Genomic DNA, 25,515 nt, shown 5'->3' with positions numbered 1-25,515 from the left:
CAACATTTGGCACCCAGCACAAAAAATCTGTGAGAATGCACACAAGATCCTTGCACAGATGATAAAATGGTGCTGCTTTCTGCTTTTCATACACTTTTTTCATGAAACAGGGCTGGGCTGTGAATGTGGTCCAGGAAGCTGTTCCATGTTGTCAGTGCATTTTGCTGTTGTGTCAGTTGGATAACTGCTTGGTTATTGACATGTGTTAAGAGTAGAGTATTGAAGTAAACCTGTGTGTAATTTTGGTTCAATTTTATGGACAGGATTTCAAGATATGACCTTGGGAAAAATTATAAGTTTCTTTTTGAGCTCAGTTTATATATGTTATTTAATATAGTTTCAATGCAAGGTGGTGCATGGTTATGTCCCTGCCGTTTTTATGATCTACCACATTACTTCTCTTTTAAACACTTTACATACTGAGGGTGTAGATATAAACCCCTTGTAGCAGAAACTGATTTTGCAACTTAAGGGATCTGGAATGAGCGTTTTGACAGTATTTTTTGTGGGACATGAGAGCACATCAGACATATCGAATTGCATTCTGAATACGAAGAATGTCCTTCATTTCAAATAATTTTCATTTTTGAAATTCACGATATAATACAAATTTTATGACAAATTATTAAAATTTGATATTTTTCACATTTTGATATATAACAGTCCTCAAGTAAATTTTATAAATCTAATGATATATTCTTAAAGTGTATGTAGCTGGGAGGAAAAGCTGACGATCAATTGAAAATTTTGACCTTTCATATTGAAGATATGGATTTTTTCCCCAAAAGACCTCATTTTTTTTGGTGTTTTGGGGGAAAAAAATCCATATCTTCAATATGAAAGGTCAAAATTTTCAATTGATAGTCAGCTTTTCATCCCACCTAAATACATCAGATTTATAAAGTTTAATTTGAGTACTGTTAAATATCAAAAATATAAATTTTTAACCATTTGCCATAAAATGTGTATTACATTGCGAATTTCAAAAAATCAAAATTATTTGATATCAGAAGGACATTCTTCGTATTGAGAATGCAATTCGATATGTCTGATGTGCTCAAATGTCCCACAATAAATACTGTCCAAATGTTCATACCCCATCCCTTAACCCCCTTGTTACCTGTACATCTAGGATCCTCAATTGTCGCTACGGCAAAAAGCATGCAAACTATATGCTGGCAATCGTTTAAAAGCCTTCGCAAGCTTTCATGATATCGGCCATGTTAAATCTGAAGTTCATGAGTGTCTTTGAATACAAGATACTGTTGTTCATTACTTGAGGTTGACTGCCCTTAGAGATGTTTGGTGGTTGCACGGGAACTGAATCTGTTAAGGAGTATACATGAAAAAAAGAAATCAATTGATGTAAGGATTATAGGACAAGAAAAAAGTGCACAACTTATTAGAAAATTGAACATGTATATAAATTTATCATGTTATACACGAATCCAACGAGCCAAGTCATGGTCAGGATTTGGTCGGCCATCTTTGGGTAGCCGCTAGCACCAACCTGGTGTTTTGAGTGCCCAATTGTGCAAATAAAAGCCGCCTAACACCTAGAGAAGATGCAAGGACGAGGAGGGTTAATAGAATAATATATACAATAGAGGTAATCCCGTCGCATCTATTCATACAAACTGTAGTCCTTTTGTTCACAAGTACATCCATTTGTGGCGTTTGATAGGATGTTTATGCATATACCGCTGCGTAGTTAATCCGATTATTATATGGCACTTCAACAGCGAATAGACCATGTAGAAGCTGTGTGTTTTCACTTTTGCCGAAGGGAACTGTATTGTGTTGTAAACTTTAATCATTCTTTTGTCTACCTGTGTTTTCGGGGAAGGTGTAACACGGGTGATGGAATGCAGTTTAAAATTTCCGCCAAGGCGAATCATTTCACATTTTGGGTGCATTGTAGCCGACGGGGACCCAACTAAAGGCTGCTAGTCAGGTGTAGGAATGCGTGGATTTGGATTCGTCTATAAGCATATGCCTACGGACAAGAACACATTTTGTTAAACCTTTTCATTTTTTTTCTTATAATTTAAAAATATTTGTAACACAGATAGTTATGAATTCAAAGAAAAAAATGAAAAAGTTTAACAAACTACACTAAAAATTTGTTCTTGCCTGTGCAACTTGTTTTTATGGTATATGCTTAAAATTTGAAAACCTTATGCCACAGATCTGTAACACTATACCATTCCTGAATTCTTATGGTCAGAGGGATAACACACTGGAGTGTGCAATTTTAAATTTTCACCCTGTATTGGGTTATACGTCTTATTCAGTGGCGTACCGTGGCCGCTGCTACCCCGGGGGGCTGAAGATAATTCAATTTTCCCGCCCCTTCCTCAACAGCCCGAAAAGGTTGACCCAATTTTTTTTCGGTGGTTTGAAAAAGTGAAGAGCAAAAAAAAAAAAAAAAAGGATTATAAGCGCTAGCGCCCTAAAAGCAACACATTTTGATGTATAGTACAATTTTTAAAAATTTATTTATACTTTTCAAATTTTTTCCGCCCTTTCTTCTTTACTAATTCTTTTTGCCGCCCCTTTTTCTTCTTCTGCCACCCCTTCTTCTTCCGCCACCCCTTCGTTTTGGCCGCCCCCTGCTTTGACCCCGGGGGGCTGGCGCCCCCAAAGCCCCCCCAAAATATGCGCATGTTATTTATATGTCACTACGTGCTCCACTCAATAACAGGGACGTAATGATAGTGAAAACTAATATTCTGTGGAAAAGAAATACAAATCTGCTCTTTGGAAATTATTGCTTTAATGCAAAGATTACAAATAATATCCAAGCCCGTAACTACGGGGACTGGGGGCGGACGCCCCGTCAAATCGCCAAAGGCCCAAAAAGTCCTCTTTTTGACCCAAAAAGTCCCATATATGAGCGTAGCAGGCTAAAAAGTAGAGGTTTTTCATGTCTTTTTAGCCAAAAAAGGTCCAAATTTGAAAACAAAATCCACTTTTTCAAAATCCAGCCCAAGTCCAAAAAGGTTCAAATTTTGAAAAAAAAGTCGGTGAAAGTCCCCCCCAAATCCTGGTTACGGGCCTTATAATATCTTATTAGTCTATACTCAATATTCTGCAACTGTATGAAAAAACAGGCATAATTACAGGTTCTTGTCCCTTTTCACCCAAAAGTTGCCAAAACTTTACTTTATTGCAAATAATATGTCCAACAAATGATTAGGAATGGGGTCTATTTCATTTTTTTTTTAAACCCAGAATATTTTATTTCAATAGAACAAAATCAGTGTTGTATTTTTCTGAAATTGGGGGTAGTTTTGCACAATCCCATGCAAGAACCCTCTCTCACTGAGGTAAATCAGCTGACTTTCTTACCTGTTTCTAGACTTGTGAATGCAGACTTGCCAGCTATCCTTCCATCCCTTGTCTAATGACAAAAAATACAGACACAGAACCATTAATGCTATGCGTGCTAGCCATAGGCCTCAACATAAAAAGTCCAAGTTTTGATATTTTTTGTCAAAATATCAAGAGCTATCATAAGAACCACTGACCCAATACTAGGCTTGTTTGTACTCATTTTAATGCATTTTTCAAGCTGATTCCAAATATGGTCATGAAAACTTACAATTCTGAAATTTTTTGAATTTTGAATTTTTTTTAACTTGTCGTCTGCAGTCGACACCAGCGTGGAGAGAGTTAAGATATATGCAGTTATACAATGTAGCTGATTGATGATGGTTGTACTAGACCTTTTCAGGACTTAAAGGAAAAACACCGACATAATGCAGTTTGGTCACTTTGGTTGTAACATTTTTTAATTTGAAAAGAAAATCACTATTTAATTTTCATTTCATATTTGATATTTTTGCATTATTTATAATACTAATTATTCTTCATCTACATAATTATTAATCTACTTATTTTTCTATTTATTCACAATTATTTACTTATTTTTTTTTTTTTTTTGAGGCCTCTTATAAGGCAAAAAAAACAATATTGTTGTGTTGCCTTCAAGTGGGAAAAAGGGAAAGTTGGGTTGGACGGTCGGATTTTTTTTCTTTTTTTTTTTTTTTCAAACCTTCAGTTTTTTAAAAATTCCCTCAAATATTAAATAATGCTTCTTCAATTAGGAAACATTTGTCAATTTTGACTTCTGGATACCTGTTAGACATCAATTAAAGACTAGTCTTTCAATAAAATATAAATTTGAAGTGAAAAACATTGATTTTTTGAACAAATCTGTAAAAATCATCATTAAAAAAAAAAATGCCGACCCTGATTTTTCAGGATTTAGGGTCGGGCGGTTGAGGGCAACACAACAATTTATTTTTTTTGGCCTAATAATAACAGTAGCAAGCTAGCTCTCTTTTTATTTGCAGGTAGAAGTTTAAAAGAAGCTAAATGTATATGTTTTATCCCCAACTATAATCCTATTGTAACAGATTCCAACTTGAATTAGAAGTTGGGGATTTTGATCTCAGCATAATCTTTATCAATAGCAAATCCCAGCTTTAAATAGGTCAAGGTCATTATGGTATAGTGAAGTGGTCACAAAGAGGATATGGTTACGGAAAAATAATGAATGAAGGGAAGAAAATGCAGAATGAAGACTGTTCGGTTTTCCTTACCAAAATTTGGAACGTCTTCTGTGGTGTATTTGGATTGCTATTCCTTCCTCTTCCTTTCTGTTGGTACTGATTCTGTCCCCCTCCTATATACTGTGGTCTTCCATTAGCATTCCCAACATTAGGATCTTTCATCGAAGGGTCTTTATATTTCAGATATTGACTCAGTTCACTCTGGTTTTGTTGAGCAAAAGCTCTCTGTTGTCTCTGTTTATGTGTAGGATCTAAATTGTTTGTGCTGGGTTTGGAAGGCTGCTGCGGCGATTGATGCACTTGTTGCTGATATTGTTGTTGATTACCGGCCAATGAATTTTTAAGTGCCGCCAGAGGAGAATCTCTATCTTCTTGATTGGATTTCCCTTTCCTTTTGTTTATTCTCTTCTTTAATGGTCTAGAAGAAAAACAAACAACAAACAAACAAAAAACAGTAAAGAAATGTGAATTAAATCCTACAAGTTGAACATCAATTAGCATGTTTCTATTGAGACCCATTTTCCAGAATTACCGGCTGAGAGATTAATTTTGCCCGATAGAAACATTATCCGCCATTAGCCAGCTAATAGCCATAGTAATGAGGGTACTAATTAGGAAAAGGGAACTATTAAATTGACCTTTTCAGTAAATCCCATAAGCCTTTGCGAGTACACCTGTGATGTCATCACTTGACGTCACATGGACTTGCAATGAGCAGTTATGATGTTCGACAAACGATGTGTGCACCGGCGCAGATCGGCGTGATGTCAAATGGCGACATCTTGGGTGTAATCGCAAAGGCTTATGGGATTTACCGAAAAGGTCAATTATGATAACACTTACTTGATGAATGGTATAGCCATGAAGAAATTGTTTGGGTTTAGACCCAAATTCTGTTTTGGTGCCATATCCTTCTTATGGCTTGGTAAATCATCAATATGAAACCATTTTACACCCTGAAACATGAAGTATTAACATACATCATATAAATGACCTTAACATTAATGGAAATGGATCATAAGTTTGTAATTGGGCATCTAGCAGAGATGGAAACAAGTCATTTTCTGCAAGTCAAGTCACAAGTAAGTCAAGTCATTTTGAAAAAGTTGCAAGTCCAGTCAAGTCACAAGTCATCAAATAGCGAGAAGTCTTGCCCCTGTAGGATGCTGACCACAGATTTTTAGGCCTTTTGTGTACTTTTTAAAATTTTAGCCCACTTTTGACAATTTTCACCCCCGGAAAGTTGCATTTGCCCCTCTGAAAATGTCCAGGTTATGCCACTAATGACCACAATACCTACCCGTATTTCTCCTCTAGTTTGAGGCTCAAATTTAGCCTCCATAGGCACTTTTGGTACTATGTACAGTCTTGCTAATTGTTCATTAAATGTTGTTTCTATGTAATCGTTTTCTACTATCAAATCTGAGATGTCATAGCCAGTTTCTTCTCGGACCTGAAAAACACAAAGTCAAAATAAAATAATTAAATGTATATTCCAGGCAAGTTATGGGTATTGTTTCCATTCATCTGGGCTCTGCTCTGTATTCATCTTTTTAAATTCATGTTATGCATGATTTTTTTTTTAATTAGTGAACAAGGGATCAACGCTTTAGCTCTAGAGGGCTGGCGGCAGAAATGACAATGATCACCATTAAAAAATTGATATGCTGCCCTCTGGAGCTAAAGCAATAATCCCTTGTTCGCTAATTCTGCCAAACTAGTAATGATATGGATCACATTGATGCATCCACATGCGCACCAGTACACGTTTTCACCGACAACCGTGGACCCGTATTGTGTGTGTGGTTGTTAACAGAGAAACGGTGGACCCAAACACACAGACATATCATAATCCAAACATGGACCTCTGTGATATTTCACCACTAACTGTGGACCTGGTATTACACCTACGATAGAGGACCCTACCCCATATGCAAAGTTATCCTGTATAGCACCCTCTGTTGCTGTCTTACGACCGTGGACGTCCACTGGACATCCACGGTTCGCAATGTGTGTTTTTTCACTACATAAGTGTGGACTCAAAGTCCATGTTTGTAGGTGAAAACAAACCCTTGTATGCATGCTTTTGTAAACACATTACCGGCAAACAAGGACACACACATGACTCTGTGTTCTTGCAGATACACAGGAACTGCAGAACGGCATGTTAAGAACATAATATATATAGGTAGCCATTGAGAACTTTTACCAGTGTAGGCGTTAAGCCCGCACTTGGATAGTAAAAACTACAATAGGGTGACGTGGGTCGATGTCCACAGTTGCCCATGTATAGGAATTCAACAGATAGCTGCACTTGCCAAAGACCCCTATGCTAAATCAGTTGATACTTAGGATTATCTTACCTCTCTAACAGCACATTGATGAGGTTCTTCTCCTTCATTAACTTTGCCTTTAGGAAATCCCCAACTGGTTTTAGAAAAGAAGCTCTGAACCATAACAATCTGTAAAAAAAATGCACACAAATATTTTTACTGATATAGGATCATTGTTGATGAAACTGCTTTCACTGTATGAGAATATATTTTTAAAATCTTGCCATTTTATATTCCCCCATATAATAAATCAATTTATGCTAATAGTCACAATATGGATTCAATATCGCAAGTCGACTTGATTGAGAAGATCATTGTTGATGAAACTGCTTTCACTGAATGAGAATATATTTTTAAAATCTTGCCAAAGATGTTCCCCCATAAATCAATTTATGCTAATCCTTAGTCACAATATGGATTCAATATCACATGTAAGTCAACTTCTCTCTGTGTAAACAGGGATTTAGTCTGTCCTGAGTTTGGAATTTAAGTAAGAATCCTAATGTACACGATTACTCAAAAATAAATTAAGGATCTAACTTGCATCCTTTCTTTTCTGATCTCATGATGCTGACCAAAGTGTTTTTCAGTGTCATAGGACTTCACCTTCAGTACTGGGTAGTGAAAGTGTTCTGTTAATGTCAGAACATTACTGAATGGATGAAATGACACTCCCATGATTTACAATGTTAATGCTGTTTTTGAAAAAAGAAGTAAGTCCAATTCTATTATTTTTATATAGTGTAATTACCACTTACATATTGCATAGTTTCATCCAGCATGATGGCTCCATAGGTTGGTACACTCATCTTATATTCCCTCCATTCAGAATAAATCTTCTCTACATTTGGCAGATGCTCATTGAGAAATGGACAATGATTGAAAAGTGAGGCTCAGTTAAGGTTAACAATGTCAAGCATATCGAGGCATTAACAGCTAAAATCGGGGAGATAACGCTTATGAAACTTCAACTAAACCAAGTGACATGGTAAAGGGTGTCAACGTAGATAGCGGGTCAGGGCATTTTCACAGGCAAGGACAGGCAACTGTAACCAAACCTGACTGGAACCCATGTGTCATCTCATCTGCCCCACCTTTTCCAGATGTGCTACAGGAAGATTTGGCCCTGCAGAGATTTTGAACCTGGGACCTCTCGTACCAAAAGCAACTTGACCTTAAAGCAGTGTGCCACACACTGCTCCTGTTTTATTGAAAATTAGGAACATTTAAGGCTACATGATCTATTGTTGGTCGAAGCAGCCAAAAATTCAATTTTAATTATCTAAATCAATATATATTATTGAAAAATTACACTTTGATTGATGTTTTTAAAAAGTTCATTCTACAAATCATATACCGGTACTTTGAAAACTTGATTTATTGTTGTAAATATGTTATGTATGTTTTACAATTTAGTGTTGTTGTTTCAGCCCTCTTTACAACATAACTCAAGAACCGCAGGACCTACAAGAGTATATGATATTTGAATTTGTTTACACACTCGCTATGAAATGATCAATGCAATTTTTGCCAAAGCTCACTACCATTCGCAAGATGCTGTGAACTACCAAATCGCAATATCAGTTTAAAATAGTTGCTAACCTTAAGGTTACACGAAGAAACGTATAAAAAACGTATAAAAGACGTATAAAGTTGTTCTCTAAAACCGCGTTTTCTCAGCAATCAAATATCGCAGTGAGTCAAATGTTGGTGCATGGATAGTATCTTTACATTATTTTTGTGTGTTTATACAAATTTTTAGAATCCAATTGAAAATCCTTCGTTTAAATACTTTTTACGCACCATGTTCACAAGATCAAAAATGCGTTCCATGCAATTTTTTTTCAAATTTTCCCCGTATAAAACCACGCCGAGTGATTGTTTTCTCCTTTTTTGTATTGTACTACAACTCGACCAAAGAAATAATGTTGCCATGGGGAAGAACCAAATACAGTACCGATTAAATTTTATTAGCCCGTTTTTGGGAACAATTTGGGAACAAATCGAGAATCTTGAACCATAAAACACTGTTTTGTTAAATTCACTTACATTATCGATATCTGGATTGTGGAACGTTAATTTTGATATATCTAACTGCCTACATTATTTCTCAAATATCTGTCGCTTACTTTACCATTTGAATTTCACTCCAAATGTAAGCTATTTGATTTCAATCACTTTCATATGTCCCTCCGTGGCTCAATCGGTTAGCGCGCTGGACTCACACTGGACTATATAATACTATAGTTTTGAGCTGGAAAACTTTGGTATGTGTTCAAGTCCCTATGTGGTCCATTCCATTTAGTTTAGTTTATTTTTCTCTCACTTTTTTTTTTTCTTTTTTCTTGTTCGTTTCTTTCTTTCTGACTGCAGTGATTGATTGTTTTTGCCCGTTTATATAATTCAGGAATTTTTAGGCCTATACTAGTCTAATAGGCACGGCCTATGAATGATATATTTTTACAGTTTTGTTATTGTTGTAGTTATTGTTGTATAGGCCTATACGGTATTGCATAAACAGGGTATAAATAGGCCTACTAGGCCTATTATAGCCTGAGAAGCATTGATTTATTTCACGACGGATAGGCCTTTCATCCAGGATAATTTTAAAAATTGAAAATTTAGAAAATCCATAGGAAAATTGCCGAAAACGGCTGCCCACAATCACCCCCCCCCATCAGCCCATATGGTCCTATCATGGTCGCCCCTTCCCTATCCCTGCAACATATAGGATGACTAACGAGCCACGGTTTGTCAGTGGCCCTAGTTCAGATTGATACACTAAGTACGCTTGAGTTCATTCTTTTCTGCATGGCTGTTTCCGTTATTAACTTACGCCCCTCTGGAATCAAGCCTTGAAAAATCAATTGTATTTAACCAGGTGGTGGTCGCATTGCATTCTCTAAATTCAGTAAATTTTCATAAATCAACCGTGTAATTGAATGGGATTATTTTGAAATTTTAAAGCGCTTGAAATATCACAAACAAATAGGCCTATGTTAATAAATAATATAAATACAAGCTAAAACCATTGGGGTTCAATAATGAACCCGGGAATGAACCCCACAAAACTCACTGAGCATATGGAAAATGTCATACGGCCGGGCGGTTTCACAAACTTGTTGCCGGCTCGATCATGCCATTCGCCGCCTGTATTTAACCTTAACTGCACTAATTGTCTGTCAACAATCACTCAATAAAAGCTGGTCATGTGGACTGGGACAACTCTTGACAGAATCTGATCGATTCACGAGGTCACCCAAATAGAACCTGGGACGACAACTACATACACACTCACAAGCCTACAACCTTAGATTATTAATACACAGATTGGAATTTGCCATGCCTGTGCCCTCTAAGCGTACTCGAATTCAGCTGACGCCGGTACAGTGTACAGACTTGGCAACATCGCTTATCTTCTGTGAAGTTTCTTTTTGTGTACGGCTATGCGCTTTCGCCGCTGTTTGGCGCTATTTTTGAGTTTGCTCACGCGGTACCTGACTTAGCGTCTATCCCCTGAGGCAACATGCCATGTTTCCCCGGTATGCCTACAACTCTCTCAGGACTGTGACAGAGCTCACGGTATGATGACCTCTGACACTTGAATGAACAATCACCAATCCATTCAAAGTGACTTTCTCATCAGATGTTTTTTGAATCGGCGTTTAAATTTCACTAAACATTTAACTAAATTAGGTAACTCTTCAAAACTGGAATATTTAGTACGGTACACTTGCAGCTCCGCAATAAATACACATTAAAATATAAATACACTTTATATATAAATGGAATTCTATGCTATATTGCTATGTAACAAAAGGATATTAATTTTGGCGAATTCTTTGATGCCACATCCAGGAAGCCCAGGCATTTCAACTCTGTAGAAATCAATGTAGAACCAATGTGCTAACTCTATCTGGAACATCACTCTTATGTTGTCATTTCTTTCCTGAGGAGGTAGATTCAACAGGAAACGACTGAAAGAAATATTCAATACCAAGTCATATTATTCAAAGGGGGAGTCATTCCGAATTAAGCAAGAGGGTGTTATTCCGAACTTTTGAAAAACCCTTCGTCGCTCGAACCCCCATTATCGGGACTGAAAAATGCGCCATTTTCGATATTTTGTTTGTACCGGAGATTTTCAGACACAGAGATTTTAAATTACAAATTTGTCCAAAGCGGTAACCAAAGGGTTGAGGCCAACTAAAAAGTAGACCATTTCGGGGACTGTAAATTGATGTACATTGTACATGTCACATTTTGAATAGTGAGTGACCAAATTGGCTGTCAGCACAAGTGTTGGGTCAATACTCAGAATAACTTAGCCAGTAGGCCTAAAAAAAATTGTTTGATTGCATGATTGGCGTAACCCGACCAACCTAAAAATAGGCCCGACCCTAGACTTTTTTCTAACTTTTTTTGCAAAAAAAGAGAAAAAGAATGTTAAAAAATTAAAATTAAAATTAATTTTTAAGGAAAAAAAAGTTCCAAAGTTCGCGATTTACAGCTAGTCTTAAAATGTGTGTAAATTTTTTTTTTTTTAATTGCCAACTTGCTCGAGAAGTCTAGCCAAGAATTTGCTCACGGATAGCTTCACATTCTAGGCTAGAGATCCGCTGAAGAGCATAACACCGTGTAAAGCAATGGAAGTTCAGAAGTAAACACAGTCGATCACGACAGGCGACTGCATCAAAAATGTTGCTAAAATTGACAGCAAAATTTTAGACTGTCCAAAATAGGCAAATATTGCTCAAAAGATACAGTTGACTCATCGAAATAACTTTCATCCACATTTCAACATTAACAGAATCTCCGGTGCAAAAAATTGCAACGCTGTCCGACCGAAAAACAATAGCAACGCACTCTAGCATCGAATGCGTAACTATCGTGTGCAAATTCGAAGCTAGAGTTCTCGAGCAATTGCCAACCGACCTACCCCTATTCTTTTGTTATGTTACGCCAATCAAACAATTTTTTTTAGGCTTGTCATAAAATGAAATATCATTATAGGTCGCATGTCATGAGGTGGTCCATTTTGTGTTACATGGTCAAAATGGTCAAAAAAATTATTTTTTAATATGTTATAGATATTGTAAAACTACAACATCTCATAACATTTTTACCTCACAAATGTTTATCGTTTTGGCGTAATTGCCTAATTAATAACTAATTAGCCCATAGGCCGCAATGTAAATCAAAATGTTCAAATGCGTTTTTCTCAAATTGGACCTTATTCACATAAAATACCCCACAACAAATGTCTTAAGTTGGATTTTGTCCAATGTGCTAGGATATGTTCACAACATAGTGATGCATCAATCTCACCCTTCAAAAAAATTTATGTAATCGTGTTCATGATATACAGGGTGCACCAAAAAAAGTTGATATTTTTTAATTAAAATTTAATTAAACATTCATATTTTCCCAACACTACTTCCTACCATTTTCAAAATGCAAAAATTTGTTTCCTTGTGCAATTTCCTTTTAGAAAATGCATACATTTATCATGATACAGTGAATATTAAAGGAGATATGGCCCTTTGCAGTTTTTGCACGTGATTGCATTGACCTGTGCATTTAGAGGCAACCCGTGGTACAAAATGTAATGAGAAACTAATATGGAATATGAAATTGATCAATTTTGAAGTGTTTCTTTGAGTAATTGGTTCTAAAATGAAGCATTGAAAAGCTCAATATGACAAGGGGTTATGAAGATACAATAATTTATTCAAACCAACACTATGGAAATCTTACATTTTCCTATGTTAATAGTACCTCCTGATCCACGTGCTCCTGATCCACGTGCTCCTCCACCCCATCAATTTTCAATTCAGCTGATGCCATTGATTTAGGTTGACTCACTTTTCAGTACTAGTTTACACAGTTTTAGCCCTATTCTTTAGCTTTAAAATGAGACCCAAAGTAGCTCAATAGGACAAGGGGTTGGTTCAATATGACATTTTTCATTTGCCTACATTCGGAAAATTGTAACACCTCCACCTTTTTTGGGGTACCAACTTGTGACATGCGACCAATAACCAAAATTAAAAGGTATTTAAACTTACCTGCATAATGAATCTAAAACTTTAATAGGAATTGCTATTGCTGAAACTGTGGCTGTGTTCATGCTTTGGTTGTCCATTGCTAAATTCTGGTAAGCTTAAAATTCAATTTGATGAAATAAAATTAGAAATTGAAATCTTGACTTATTATTTCAGGCACTGAACAAGTTACTTTACAAAGCTCGCCAAAGAATGCATTAATTACATAATTGTAAAACTGAAAGTATTTTCTATTGTGCTCTGTAAACAAAATCGTTATATCAAAACTATATCAAAACTATCAACAACATTTCAGGGGAATTCCCTGATTGGAAATAATCAGAAGTCCAAGGTTCACAATATAGAAACGCAGATTTTCCCAATTTTGAATAAAAAAGCTTTAATATATAGTTTTTACTAATTTCTGACCTATATAATAAAAACAAAAAATAAAAGATAATATCTGTATTCAAAATTAGGATTTTAAATGACAAACATTCAATGTAAACGCTTTTATATGATTAATTTAATTTACTCATCTTATTATTTAGTATTTTAGCAACAAAGCTACAGGTCATCCTCTTTCAAACATGTGAAAAAAATGTGAAACTAAAACCACTAAAATCACAAAGTAAAAACTATTTTATGCACATAATTATTCATTTAAAATTTAAATATATATTTAAAGTTATTATATTGAATATGTGAAACATTATTTGACGTATAATATGCCGGTAAAAATTTATAACAAATTTTCATATCAGTACAAGGATAAAATGGCAGCGCCCATGGACAGAAAAATAATGTGTGAGAAACATGAAAACTAACTTGTCACCGCACTATCATGGTTAATTTGTTTACTTCATTTGACATCTACCCAACAATCAAGTTCTAAATCAGTCATTCTATATCAAAATTCGTCAAAATATGTGGCCATTCCCGAGCTTGGCGAGGTTAAGCTTAAGCTTAACTGCCAGACATGCCAGAAGTCTCAGTGCTAGTCCTCGAGCCTCTACTTTCCAATATCACGTGTGTAAAATGTATAAGGATATTAATCATAGTTTTGCAAGATCCATAAGTGTCACAGCAGCTGTCTCACGGAGAAGAAATATCGATAAGGTTGACGACACTTTCATCGATAGAGAATATGAGAAAGCAAAAGTGCAGTTGGAGGACCCTGAGGATGATGACCCAAGACATATAATACAAAAAATGGAAAGGTAATTACATTTTCTTGGGCTATGCCTTATATACTGTCCATGATGTCGGAATTAATAAAGCTGCGTCTGAAGCAAGTATGGTAACTGAATTGTTTATAAATATTGCCATGTACACTACACATACACTGATCATGTTTGATCTAAATTTCAGGATGCAGTGTAATATACTAATAATATTGTGGTGATCTACCCCGGTATATGATTAGTTTTGCATTCAAACATACAACCATCTCAAATATTAGGTTTTTAATAACAACAGGCGTTGTGAGTTCGAACCCCCACCTCTGTCGCTGCATTCACTTTAATCAATTGATAGGTCCAAGAGTAAATTCTGTCGTCTACATGGTCAGCCAGCATGACTGATTACCTAGACGTAAAACGTTTCTCATCTAATGTAATTGGTCTAACCAGCTTAGTGTAGGTGCAGCTTTGTCTGAAAAACTGAGTTTCCCAAGGGAAGTTACGTAAACAGAAACAGAACAGAAACAGAAACAGGAAACTTCCTTTGCTGAAGGCATGTCAGCGAGGTTACACTAAATCTGGGGGTACTCGCATGAATACTGGGATGTGCCGCTCCAATGGGTCAGTTTGTCATGAGAGGGCCTTTAAATAGACATGTGTCATGCTTTTCAGATAAAAACTCCTTAGATATGGGTCAGGTTTATCAAAATGGCATCAAAATCTGGTTGAAATTGCTGAAATTTAGAAAATGGGATGTCAAAAATCTGGTTGAAATTGCTGAAATTTAGAAGAATGGGTCATTTTTTGAATGAAAATCCTTCATAATGGGTAGCCTTTTCTGCAAAAATAACCCTTAGAAATTGGGTAGGGGTATGCAGGCTCAGAAATTCGCAACCAAGTGCGAGAATCCTTTTGGATTCTCCCAGTGGAATTTTGCAAGAATCCATGGAGTCTCGCCATATAAACTTTGCATGATATTAAAACTGAAATATTTACGAGAATCGGAGAATCCACTATTCCATAGATTCTTGCAATTTTGTTGAGGAGAATCTTTGCGATAATGGATTCTCGCCAAATTTCTGACCCGGTATGGGGGCTTCAGCGGCACACACCTGTCCAAACAAATCTTGAGTACCACCCCTTTACTTTGTTTCTAAAATTGTTGTGATGAAAAGACAAGTTAAGTTCTTGGTTATCATTTATAAACACATTGCAAACACTTTCTTCAAGCTACATGTAGGGCAGGACATTTGGGAAAAACAGAAATATTAGGGCAGCTGTTTTTTATGTGTTGTAAAAGCCTTTGCAAAAATTTGGTAATTTTACACAGAAATGAATAGTAAATTTGTAACAAATTACTGTAATAAATAAGGGCCTCCCTCACCAAATTTTGAGAAAGTCCAGATGATATACATTATTTATTTTACTTCGCCTAACACAATGATAGTCAGTTTTAATATGTAACTGAATATTTAAACATGTTTGCTTTATTTTACCTACAGTGATCATGATAGGAGAGTGAGAGCCATAAAAAGGGCAAAAACTGCAAGACTTTTTCCTCAACTAAAAGAAAAGCGAACGCTCACCACTGACACCATGGAACAAATACGCTTTCTGAAGCAAGAGCAACCAGATGAATGGACAATCCCACGACTGGCTAACAGCTTCAATGTTAGTAACACAGTCATAATCAAAGTACTGAAGAGTAAATTTGTTCCTTCAGAGAAAATGAAACAGAAACAGGACTTGCAAGCAAAAATAAACTTGGGTCTTCTGCCACCTGGATCTACCATCAAAGCTTTGGAAAATACAGAGAAGGTCATTGGCGCACCTTCAACTAAATTACTTGGGGACGGCCATCCAACTTCACAAAATTTATTATCATCAGGACAGGCATCAGACAATTCTAAAATTGTGATGGATGCTAGACAAGAAAGTAATCAAATTCGGAAGCAAAGAGTTGTTGCTAGAAATTCACAAAGTATTGATAATGTTCAAATCCAGGAACTGAATAAAACCTTAGTACATGGTAAACAGCAGAGTGTGATTAAATCATCTGAAAAACCAGAACAAAATTGGGAGAAAAAAATGCATTCTACCAAAACTAGGAAACACCATAAGCAACGTCCAAACAAGGATGATGATGCAGTTGCAGATGAGTTTGGCAACTATGCAGAGGACTTTGATATTGAAGAGAATGATGATAACCCACCTGAATATGAAGATACCGAGCCTTTGAAGGTTGTACAAAAAGGAAGAGAATTCTATGATGAAAATGGTGAATTGCTTTATCGTGTGTAACATTCAAAGCTATTCAAACTTCAATGTCAGAATCATAATCTCAATCTCAATGTGGGGGGGGGTACTTGACGTTGACAAAGGGTATCATCCCTGATGAACATAATTTGCTTTCAAAAAACACTTCCAATTTTATTATAATCATTGATTTAAAAATGCACCCCTGAAAATACATGTACACCCTTTTTTATATAATTTGTATGGTAAGTTTCTTTTCTATGTACCCTAAACAAGTATTGGGCTATTCCAGTTGAAATCCACACGACCCCTGTGGAAGACTTCCACAGGGGGGGAGTATGTTTTTCAAATGTAACTGATCAGGGTTATCATTTTGAAACCCATACTCTCTCTGTATGGCTTTACATATCTTCCACAACTGGAGTGAGTATTTTAAATGGAAGTTACCCATGTTGTAGATTCTATTCAAAACTCATACATGTACTCACTCTGTGGAACACTTTAGCTAAATCTTCCACAGGGGGTGTGTGGATTTTAAATGGAATAGCCCTTTGGCATTATTTTTTATAAGTATATTAAAACATTTCCCACTTTAACCAAGTTATTTGAGACACAAATTCCTGATTTACAACTGGAAATAAACTTATTTCTCAAAGGATCCTTAAAGGCTTAATGTACGATTTCCTTCAAATTTGAAATTTGTCATTATATACTCAAAATGCTGAAATAATACTAGTAATAATGATCGGGAATGGTTTCTGTCCATTTTGAGCTGAAATAACGAGGTAACATGAAAGAAACACTGCTTGTTGTTTTGGCCGTTTAACATGCAGTTCTATGGCGGACATAAAGTCATAATTTCTTGAATTATGACTTTATGTCGAACTTTGCTCTGTTTACCTAGAAACACAAGAAATGTGGCTGATTCCATTTAGGTGCAAGTTGTGACATGTGTAAACATTACAAATATGCCAAAAAATCAGGTTTGAAAAAAAATAACCAAATTCATATTATAAGATCGTACATTATGACTTTAATATGTATGATTGAGCAAGGAGTGGTACCCTTTTTCTTTAAAAAAATTTTGCTTATTTTTGATACGTACATGGATGATAGCCACTGCTCATCAGTGACCAGTGCCTCCCATGGATTGATGACTTATGTTGAATAAAATATATCAAGACTGCAAAGAAGTCTTAATGTTACCGAAATAAACAAAAAGTCAAATGATACATTCATATCAATATCACTTTCATTTAATATTAATCTTTTAATATTTTTCACACTCATATACATCTGTTTTCTCATCTCTAGTACATTAAACAATTTATTATAATACAACAAGTTGTGTATCGGATTGTTAAATATACATTGTAATTCAGTTTTCCAAGTATCGTACACATGTAAAATGAATTTCTAAACAAAACTAATTTGTTTTTGGTATTAAAATGTCTATACAATTTTCAGTTGCTTTTAAAGATGACATTGTTTTTGAGTTGATATTTAACATTTTGTGCTAATTGTTTTTGACTCAATTTTGCTCAACTTTTGAATAATGGTGCAACTGACATCCAATGGCATAGCCTCCGTCCCAGTGGCCAAAATCCATGATATGCTTACATTTTAGCCCATTTCGGGGGAAATTAAATTTGCATTGCTGGTGGGATGTTTTGAAAAGTTTTTTAAAAATTGCCTCCATCCTCCCTTTTTCTTAGATTCTTGCATGCCCAGGTGAAAAACATTTGGATCAGAAATTCGGCAAATATATTTGTCTGAATTTTTTTTTAGCTATCAGGGGAATCGAGACCTGTGATCCACATGTTTTGTTGTTACATTCACAAATTTGAGTCCCCCTATTCTGAAAACCTGGCAGGGCTCGAAATAAGGGGAGCCCAAGGGCCCTCGGCCCCCGAAAATCAGTGAGGGCCCACAAAAGACACATCCGGCGGGCCCAAATGGCCGGCAAAATTTGTGACAATTTGCTCACTTTTTTGTGGGGTTCATAGGTTTTAAAACCAATGGCCCAAATTCCGGCCCACAAAAATTTGTGAGGGCCCTCAAACATTTAAGATCAAGGGCCCAAATGGCCCTCAGAAATTCTGGCTTATTTCGAGGCCTGAAACCTGGCTACGTCACTGCCAACATCATAGCCCTAATCTTATCTCTTATTCCAAATCCAAATCCTACCCTAATCCTTACCCTTATCCTAATACTTCCATCTTAAATGAAAGATAATTAAACTTCATCTGAAAAAGTTAATATTTCATTATTTTATCTTCAAAGATAAATATTTCATCTTAAAAGATCAAATATAAAAGATAAATATTTCATCTTCAAAGATAAATATTTCATCTTAAAAAGAAATGTTTCATCTTAGAAGGTGAATATTTCATCTTACATTATACATGTAAAAAATGAATGTTTCATCATTGGAGATGAATGTTTCATCATCGGAGATGAATGTTTCATCATCGGAGATGAATATTTTGTCTTCGGAGATGAATATTTCGTCTTCGGAGATGAATATTTCGTCTTCGGAGATGAATATTTCGTCTTCACAGTTGAATATTTCATCTTCAGAGATGAATATTGCATCTTCAAAGATGATTATTTCATCTTAATTGGTAACCTGAAGTTGCCTGGGCCAATGATTTTAGTTTGTGTTGCATGTATATTAAGTAGTTTATGTTGAACTTGTCAGGTCAAGGGACATAAATGATGCCCAGTGACATCTACTTCCAAGTGGTTTTCCACAGTTCGCAACACTTAATATCAGCATTATAGGCTTTGAGGTAACTCGTATACTACAATTGCTATAAGAAATATTGCTGTGGTTCTTCATACAGGCATTGAGTTTTGCAAAGTGACAGGTGTGCTGTAAATCGCACGCCTGGATAACCCGAGGTGTGCTCTTAGGTGTGCTGCAAATCGCACACCTAAATAAATCAAGGTGTGCTTTTTTCAAAACTGGTGTATGACTATGATTTCATTTTCAGTTAAAACTTAGCAATATTGTGACTACATGTACTTTTATTAATTGGCCACGGTTAAGCTCTGGGGTAATGAACGGTGCATTCTGCAAAGATGTCTTTTAGCTGTAAATTTGCTTTGGTGATAACTTTGCTTGTATCATTCGTGGTTAATTGAAAAAATACAATAACAAGATAAAATTATTTTACAAGTTGGTATGCACAAAGGGCAAAGTTGTATATTGTGTTCATATCACAATCTACCGTAATTTTTTAATTTTGTTTTTTACATTTTATATTCCCCTGGATTTAGAATGTCCCTGGACCTTGGACTAATTGCTAGTGTCATTTGTAATTAATTTAATAAAAAATACAAAAGAATTACAAAATGGTTTAAAAAAATTATAAATTCTTGTTTAAAATAGGCAAATTAAGTAACTTATGTTCACATAATAATCTATGAATGATTTTCAAATGCATTTGTTTTGTATGCTTCTTTACATCATAAATAGGTTGCAATGTGAACATCAATTATAAATTTGCCTATTTTGAACATGAATTAATAATTTTTTTAATCTTTTTTGTAATTTTTTTTTTTATTTCTAAAAATTTTTTCAGGGACATTCTTAAGTTCCAGGGACATTCTAAATCCAAAAAAGAAAAAAAAAAAAAAAAAAAAAAAAATTTTTTTTTTTTTTTTTTTTTTTTTTTAGGCGTCATGAAAAATCGCACCCTCGGCGCATTTTCAGGCGTGCGGCGCGTGCGAATCGCACGCCTTAAAACTCAATGCCTGATTCATACAAGTTGCTTGTCAATTACACTACACAATAGTTAATACATTTTCTTTCACAAAACACAGTACAGACACATTGAAAATTTGACGGAAATACTTTTCAATTATTTATATACAAAATATGTAACATTTTATACAATGTACAAGGCATACAATGTTGCAATCAATGGTGTTTTCTGTTTGTTTTCCCATCATCAATTTTGGTTAATATGTAAATTGTGCCATTTCAAGTATTTGTTTTAGTTTTATTAAAGGTGCTTGCATATGTGATGGCAGCTTACGCAAGACCCGATCAGTCCTGTTGTATCTTCTATTCAGATTTACAAAGCATGAAAGACAACTCTATAAATCATTTTAACAGCCATCCTTCTTAATGTGGATTTACTATTTGGGAATTTGTAAAAGACCCACTCCAAACAACCTGGAGTTTCAGTACAGGATGAAAACATTATCTTCAAAACAAAAAAATTCAAATTATAACAATTTTTTGTAATTGTGTTGAAAATATGCATCCATTTACAATTTCCTGAGTACCAAAACAAGTACCCATTCATGACACTGTGACACATGCACATTTAAAATTTTAACAGGACCCCTTCCAAAATAATAGTACATGTAGTACCCTGGGTGTAGTACCTGAAAGGTTGCGTTGTTGCGACGGTATGATTGACGCATCAATAGCTAACCGTGAATGGCATTTACAATGGAATGCAAAAACTTTGTGAAAAGGCCTGATTTTGCTTTATCTTGGAGTTACGACAATTTGTGTATCAAAGACTAGAAACAACCCATTGTGCACTACATGTGTTCATGAGCTACACAATTTACTTGAAACCAAACACCAACACCCCTTCTTGTATGACATATACTATTGCACTATATACACAATAATATACAAAGACATTACAGTAACCAACAATTAATGAACAAACATACAATTACATGCATATATCTTTCTACTTTTCTAAAAGTCATATTGTAACATTTCCATAAGAAATACTTTTAATGTAAAGCCAAGAATTCTCCGTGTTGCGGAAATTCCGCGAAAATCGCGGAATTCGGAGGTAAAGCGGAAAACGCATTTCTGAGAAAAAATATAAAAAATAAGCAAAAATGACCTAGAAAAAGAAAAAAATACAATTGAAAAGAAATAAATAAAATACTAAATGAAATGGGTCTTCACAAGTCATAAAAATAAAGTAAAATCCGTCATAGATTTACCGTACAACGCCTGTCCTACCTCACATTGCAGCCATGATATACCCAAGTAAAGGTAAGATTCTTGCGAAATTTTATTATGTCAGAAATGTGCTAAAATTACAAAGCGGAGAAAAGCGGAATTTAGCATTTGTAAAGCAAAAAATTCTTGGCTTTATTTTAATGTTAGTTTTCACTGCCATAATGATGACGCCTTTCAATTAATTTTGACCTAAACAGATGAGGCAAAAAAAAACCTTGCTAATTAAAGCGCATATGTCACCGCTGCATGTCAATCCATTAATCATTACCGAGGTTGGTCTTTTTGATGTGAATGTGCAGTGTTATGAACATCGTCAGTAATTTTTCAATCGTAATGAAACAACATACATTTACTCTATCGTTTTATTCAAAATCACACATTTTGTCACAACTACAGTGCCTAAAGCACATTACATTTACAATCGTGTGTAAAATTCATGAATTGGATAACCATTGAGGGCGCTGCTCCGCAAATGTTACAATATGGCTTTAACTTGCCATTGGGCTAGCCCACCTATAGGGCACTTTAAAGACACTATACCCGGAGAACCGCTAAAACTCTTGACCTCTCAATTTTATCGTGATCTACAAAATTCCTCTAATCTCAATCATTTTTAGACTAGACTGCATAAATGATGAAAGTTTTTGGTAAATATTTCATGTTTTCAAATTATATATAGGTAGGGTTTTTTACAAGTGTTTATGATATAATGATTGTCTTCACCAGGGGTGTCAACGTTTACATGTTTAACTGACCGCAGATGCACTATATCCGTTTAGGAAAATCACTATCCGTTTAAGCATAAAAAATTCCTAACATTTTTAATCTATTAAAGTAGGACAGTGCTGTGAAAATATGGTGGGCACTTTTCAAATTCCTCGTGCATATTTCTTAAATAATTTCAAATTGTTTTATATTGGTCCAGCATTTGTTATCAACCATTGTTGACTTGTTTTGGAACTCCAATAATTTGGGGGTTTTTACCCCCAAAAAATGTTTAAAAAAACCTTTTTTTTTACATAGTTAACTGACCGGATTGTGGTCCGTTTAAATGGATAGACAAGTAACAGTTAATTTACACCTCTAGTCTTCACACAAGTTAATCATGCATGGCAATAAGGGTCTGTGCAAAATTTATGTGTACCCGCGGTGGTGAATTCTCAAAATGGTCTGCTAAAAATCACTCCTTGCCTGTGCCAAAAAACCTTGGCCTCCTGTAATTCACAACCCGGGTACACATAATTATTGCACCACTCTAAATTACAGAAAATCTCATGCCCAATCATACTATACAATGATCAGCTCGTAATAGGCGAGGATTATTCGGTTTTTGTTACTGCACGAGTCAACAAAGTCCCAACTTACGTACACGTAGACTCGCAAAAGCGTGCGTCAGTCACGCAATACGCAGTTCACGTAGGTGCTGCGCCCAGCTGCGTGTACACCATTCTATACTAATCCACAATGTTATGAGGCCTGCCTGTTACGAGCTGATCAGAGTATAAGCAATCGCAAGGAGACTGCAGATATATATGGATCAGAAGTCGCTATAGCATGCCTAGCATCAAGTTGTAACCGGTCAACATCAAGGCAACTTTCTTTGCATTTTTAAAATTGCGACTGGCATTTGATCACTAGACTAGCAATAGCTGCTCCGATTGCTGGTATGATACATGTATGCACATTAAAGATTTGGAGTAAGTACAGAATACCCTCTACACTGTACATTTTATGACATAAAGTGCATTTAATACAACACATAGATTGTAAAGGGTATTCCGGAGTTATGAGCAATGTTCAAATGCAAGTACTGTCCAAATGCATAATCCAAATTATATCAATGACAATTGAGAAAGGTATACATTTTATGGCCATTATAATATAATATAAAAAGTTATATGTACTGATTTTTTTTCTGCAAGATATGTATCAAAGGTCATGGCTCTGTTATATCTCTGGACATTTAATATTTTACAACAAGAGCACTTACTTTCAAAATATACATTTTAAGTGCAATGATACAACTTCCTGAAAATGGCAGTTCAGGGATTTAGCTGGTTTTAATACTGATGGGGAAAGGTCATTGGTAGGTTTGAGGCAATATTTCAATACATTGTACATCATTCCATGCATAGCATGAGATGCGTACTATTCCAGTTGAAAAATCTTCATGTATGCACCCCTACGGAAGACTTGGCCTTAATCTTTCACACCAGGGGTATATATTTCAAATGGAGTCACCCATTAAGGTAACCCTGTTTGAAATTCACACTCCCTGTGTTTAAAATTAAGGTCATGTTTTCATCGGAGGTGTATTGATTTCAACTAGAATAGTCCAATATATTATCATTATGACTAAAAAATTGTGGCAAAACTGCATTAAATGCAGAACAGTAACACTGCTTGGCATAGGTTCAATGTACATACAATGGGCTAAGTAAATTGGGAGATATAATCAAATTATAATTCAATTCAACGTACGTACACACAAATGAAATAGCACCCAATTTCATTCATTATTATGTTTTAATGGATCCAAGTGTGTGAAAATATTGAACCAGACACATATAAATAATGATAAAATTGGATGCTTTACGCCCAATATTTATGGGTCTCGCTATGAGTTTTAAAATATTGGAATCGACTACGTCTCGTCCAATATTTTAGAACTCATAGCTCAACCAACAAATATGGGCTCAATCGATCCAATTTTATATCAAATTGTGTGCATTTTGATAGCAAAATAGACAAAATGCGTCCAATATATTTTAAATGAGGACAAGCAGCTTCCTCCTTAGATAGGCAAAAGTGACCACAGACAAATGTTAATTTATAATTATACCTGTTGAAAAGATTTTTTGAGCTTCAAGTAATAATAATAATATAATAATGGACATTTATAAAGCGCACAAAACAAAGGGTCTCTAGGCGCTGGACCGTAGACCATATGATATTAGGCAATGGCGTAGCATCATAGGGGCACGGGGAGCATGTGCCCCCCGTATGATGACCCACACTACGCCACTGAAATTAGGCCAAAAAAATTACTATACATTGTATTGCCCTTATAAAGCTACATAGTCAGGGTCCGTTAGTCGGTTTACTTTTTTTTAAGTGTATAATTTGCCAAATACAATAATTATTACGAAAATGCAAGTTTACCATAAAATACGATGGTAAACAATGATTTATAAGATTTGATAGACTTAGTTTTTTTCAATATATCAGAGTTGTGCGGTACAAATTACAAACAAGCAATACCAAATATATGAAAATTCACAGGGCAACACAAAGGGAAATACACACTGTTTTATGCCTGAAAGTGAAGGCCATTTTTAGTATGGGAAATTGCACAAAATAATGGGTACATCTCAATTTCTAGTTAAGACATGTTTTAGGATGCGAAAGCACATTCTACTACCATGCAATAAATAACACCTAAATTTGCCCCTTGTTTTTCTTTTTTTCACACAAATACAATGCACCATTTGAGTAAAGGATGTACCGGTATCACTAGTACTGTCATCCACATGAAATTATGTCGACATCGACATCAGTCTCAGAAAAAGTGCTGATGTCGACATAAAATTTGGATTACAACATTTATTGACATTGTTTATGACACATGGTACTTAGTACCAAACAGTGGTAAAATTAACTAAAAATCTTTAAAATAACCATGATGTCTTGCGTTTAGTAAGTAGCTTCCCTAACTTGTATAATAAGCGCATGCATTAAAGATAATGTGGAGAATAAGCATTTACCGTGGTATTTACTGTGGTATATACAACTATTATTCAACCTCATTGACTTTCTCGACTGATGTCGACCATGTTGTCGACAAATTTTTTCAACATGTCGACAAGGAAAAAAATCATTTCAATGACAGCACTATGTATCACATATCAGGCCAAAAAAAAAAAAAATTTTCATGGGCTCTTCCTTCATTTTTCCTCCATTTTGAAAAGGCAAGTATTGACAAATACTTTATCATTTTATGGTACAAAATTGTGCATTTTTGAAGTGAATTTAAATGGAAACAATGCCTGTTTTTAAATCAAATATGCATTTAATAAATAAAATAAGCGAATAACAAATATGAAATGTCCTTGATACTATCCA

General features: G+C 35.2%; 2 protein-coding genes across 2 annotated transcripts; one reads left to right on the top strand and one right to left on the bottom strand.

Moving 5' to 3' along the window:
- Positions 1 to 902: 902 nt before the first annotated feature.
- On the bottom strand, positions 903 to 13,228 carry LOC140159122 (m7GpppN-mRNA hydrolase-like). Its single transcript, XM_072182479.1, has 9 exons — positions 12,979 to 13,228; positions 10,736 to 10,887; positions 7,669 to 7,796; positions 6,941 to 7,039; positions 5,878 to 6,030; positions 5,421 to 5,533; positions 4,608 to 4,995; positions 3,352 to 3,403; positions 903 to 1,326 (listed from the first exon to the last, which is right to left on the bottom strand). The coding sequence occupies exons 1-9, from the start codon at positions 13,053 to 13,055 to the stop codon at positions 1,187 to 1,189; spliced, it is 1,302 nt and encodes a 433-aa protein (XP_072038580.1). The 5' UTR covers positions 13,056 to 13,228; the 3' UTR covers positions 903 to 1,186.
- Positions 13,229 to 13,731: 503 nt separating this feature from the next.
- LOC140159121 (neugrin-like) lies at positions 13,732 to 17,258 on the top strand. The gene is made up of 2 exons (XM_072182478.1): positions 13,732 to 14,174; positions 15,638 to 17,258. The coding sequence occupies exons 1-2, from the start codon at positions 13,882 to 13,884 to the stop codon at positions 16,434 to 16,436; spliced, it is 1,092 nt and encodes a 363-aa protein (XP_072038579.1). The 5' UTR covers positions 13,732 to 13,881; the 3' UTR covers positions 16,437 to 17,258.
- The last annotated feature ends 8,257 nt before the right edge of the window (positions 17,259 to 25,515 follow it).

Source organism: Amphiura filiformis, chromosome 8 (genome assembly GCF_039555335.1).
Source record: "Amphiura filiformis chromosome 8, Afil_fr2py, whole genome shotgun sequence".
In the NCBI taxonomy this organism is placed as follows: Eukaryota; Metazoa; Echinodermata; class Ophiuroidea; order Amphilepidida; family Amphiuridae; genus Amphiura; species Amphiura filiformis.
This window is presented reverse-complemented; position numbering and strand designations above follow the sequence as displayed.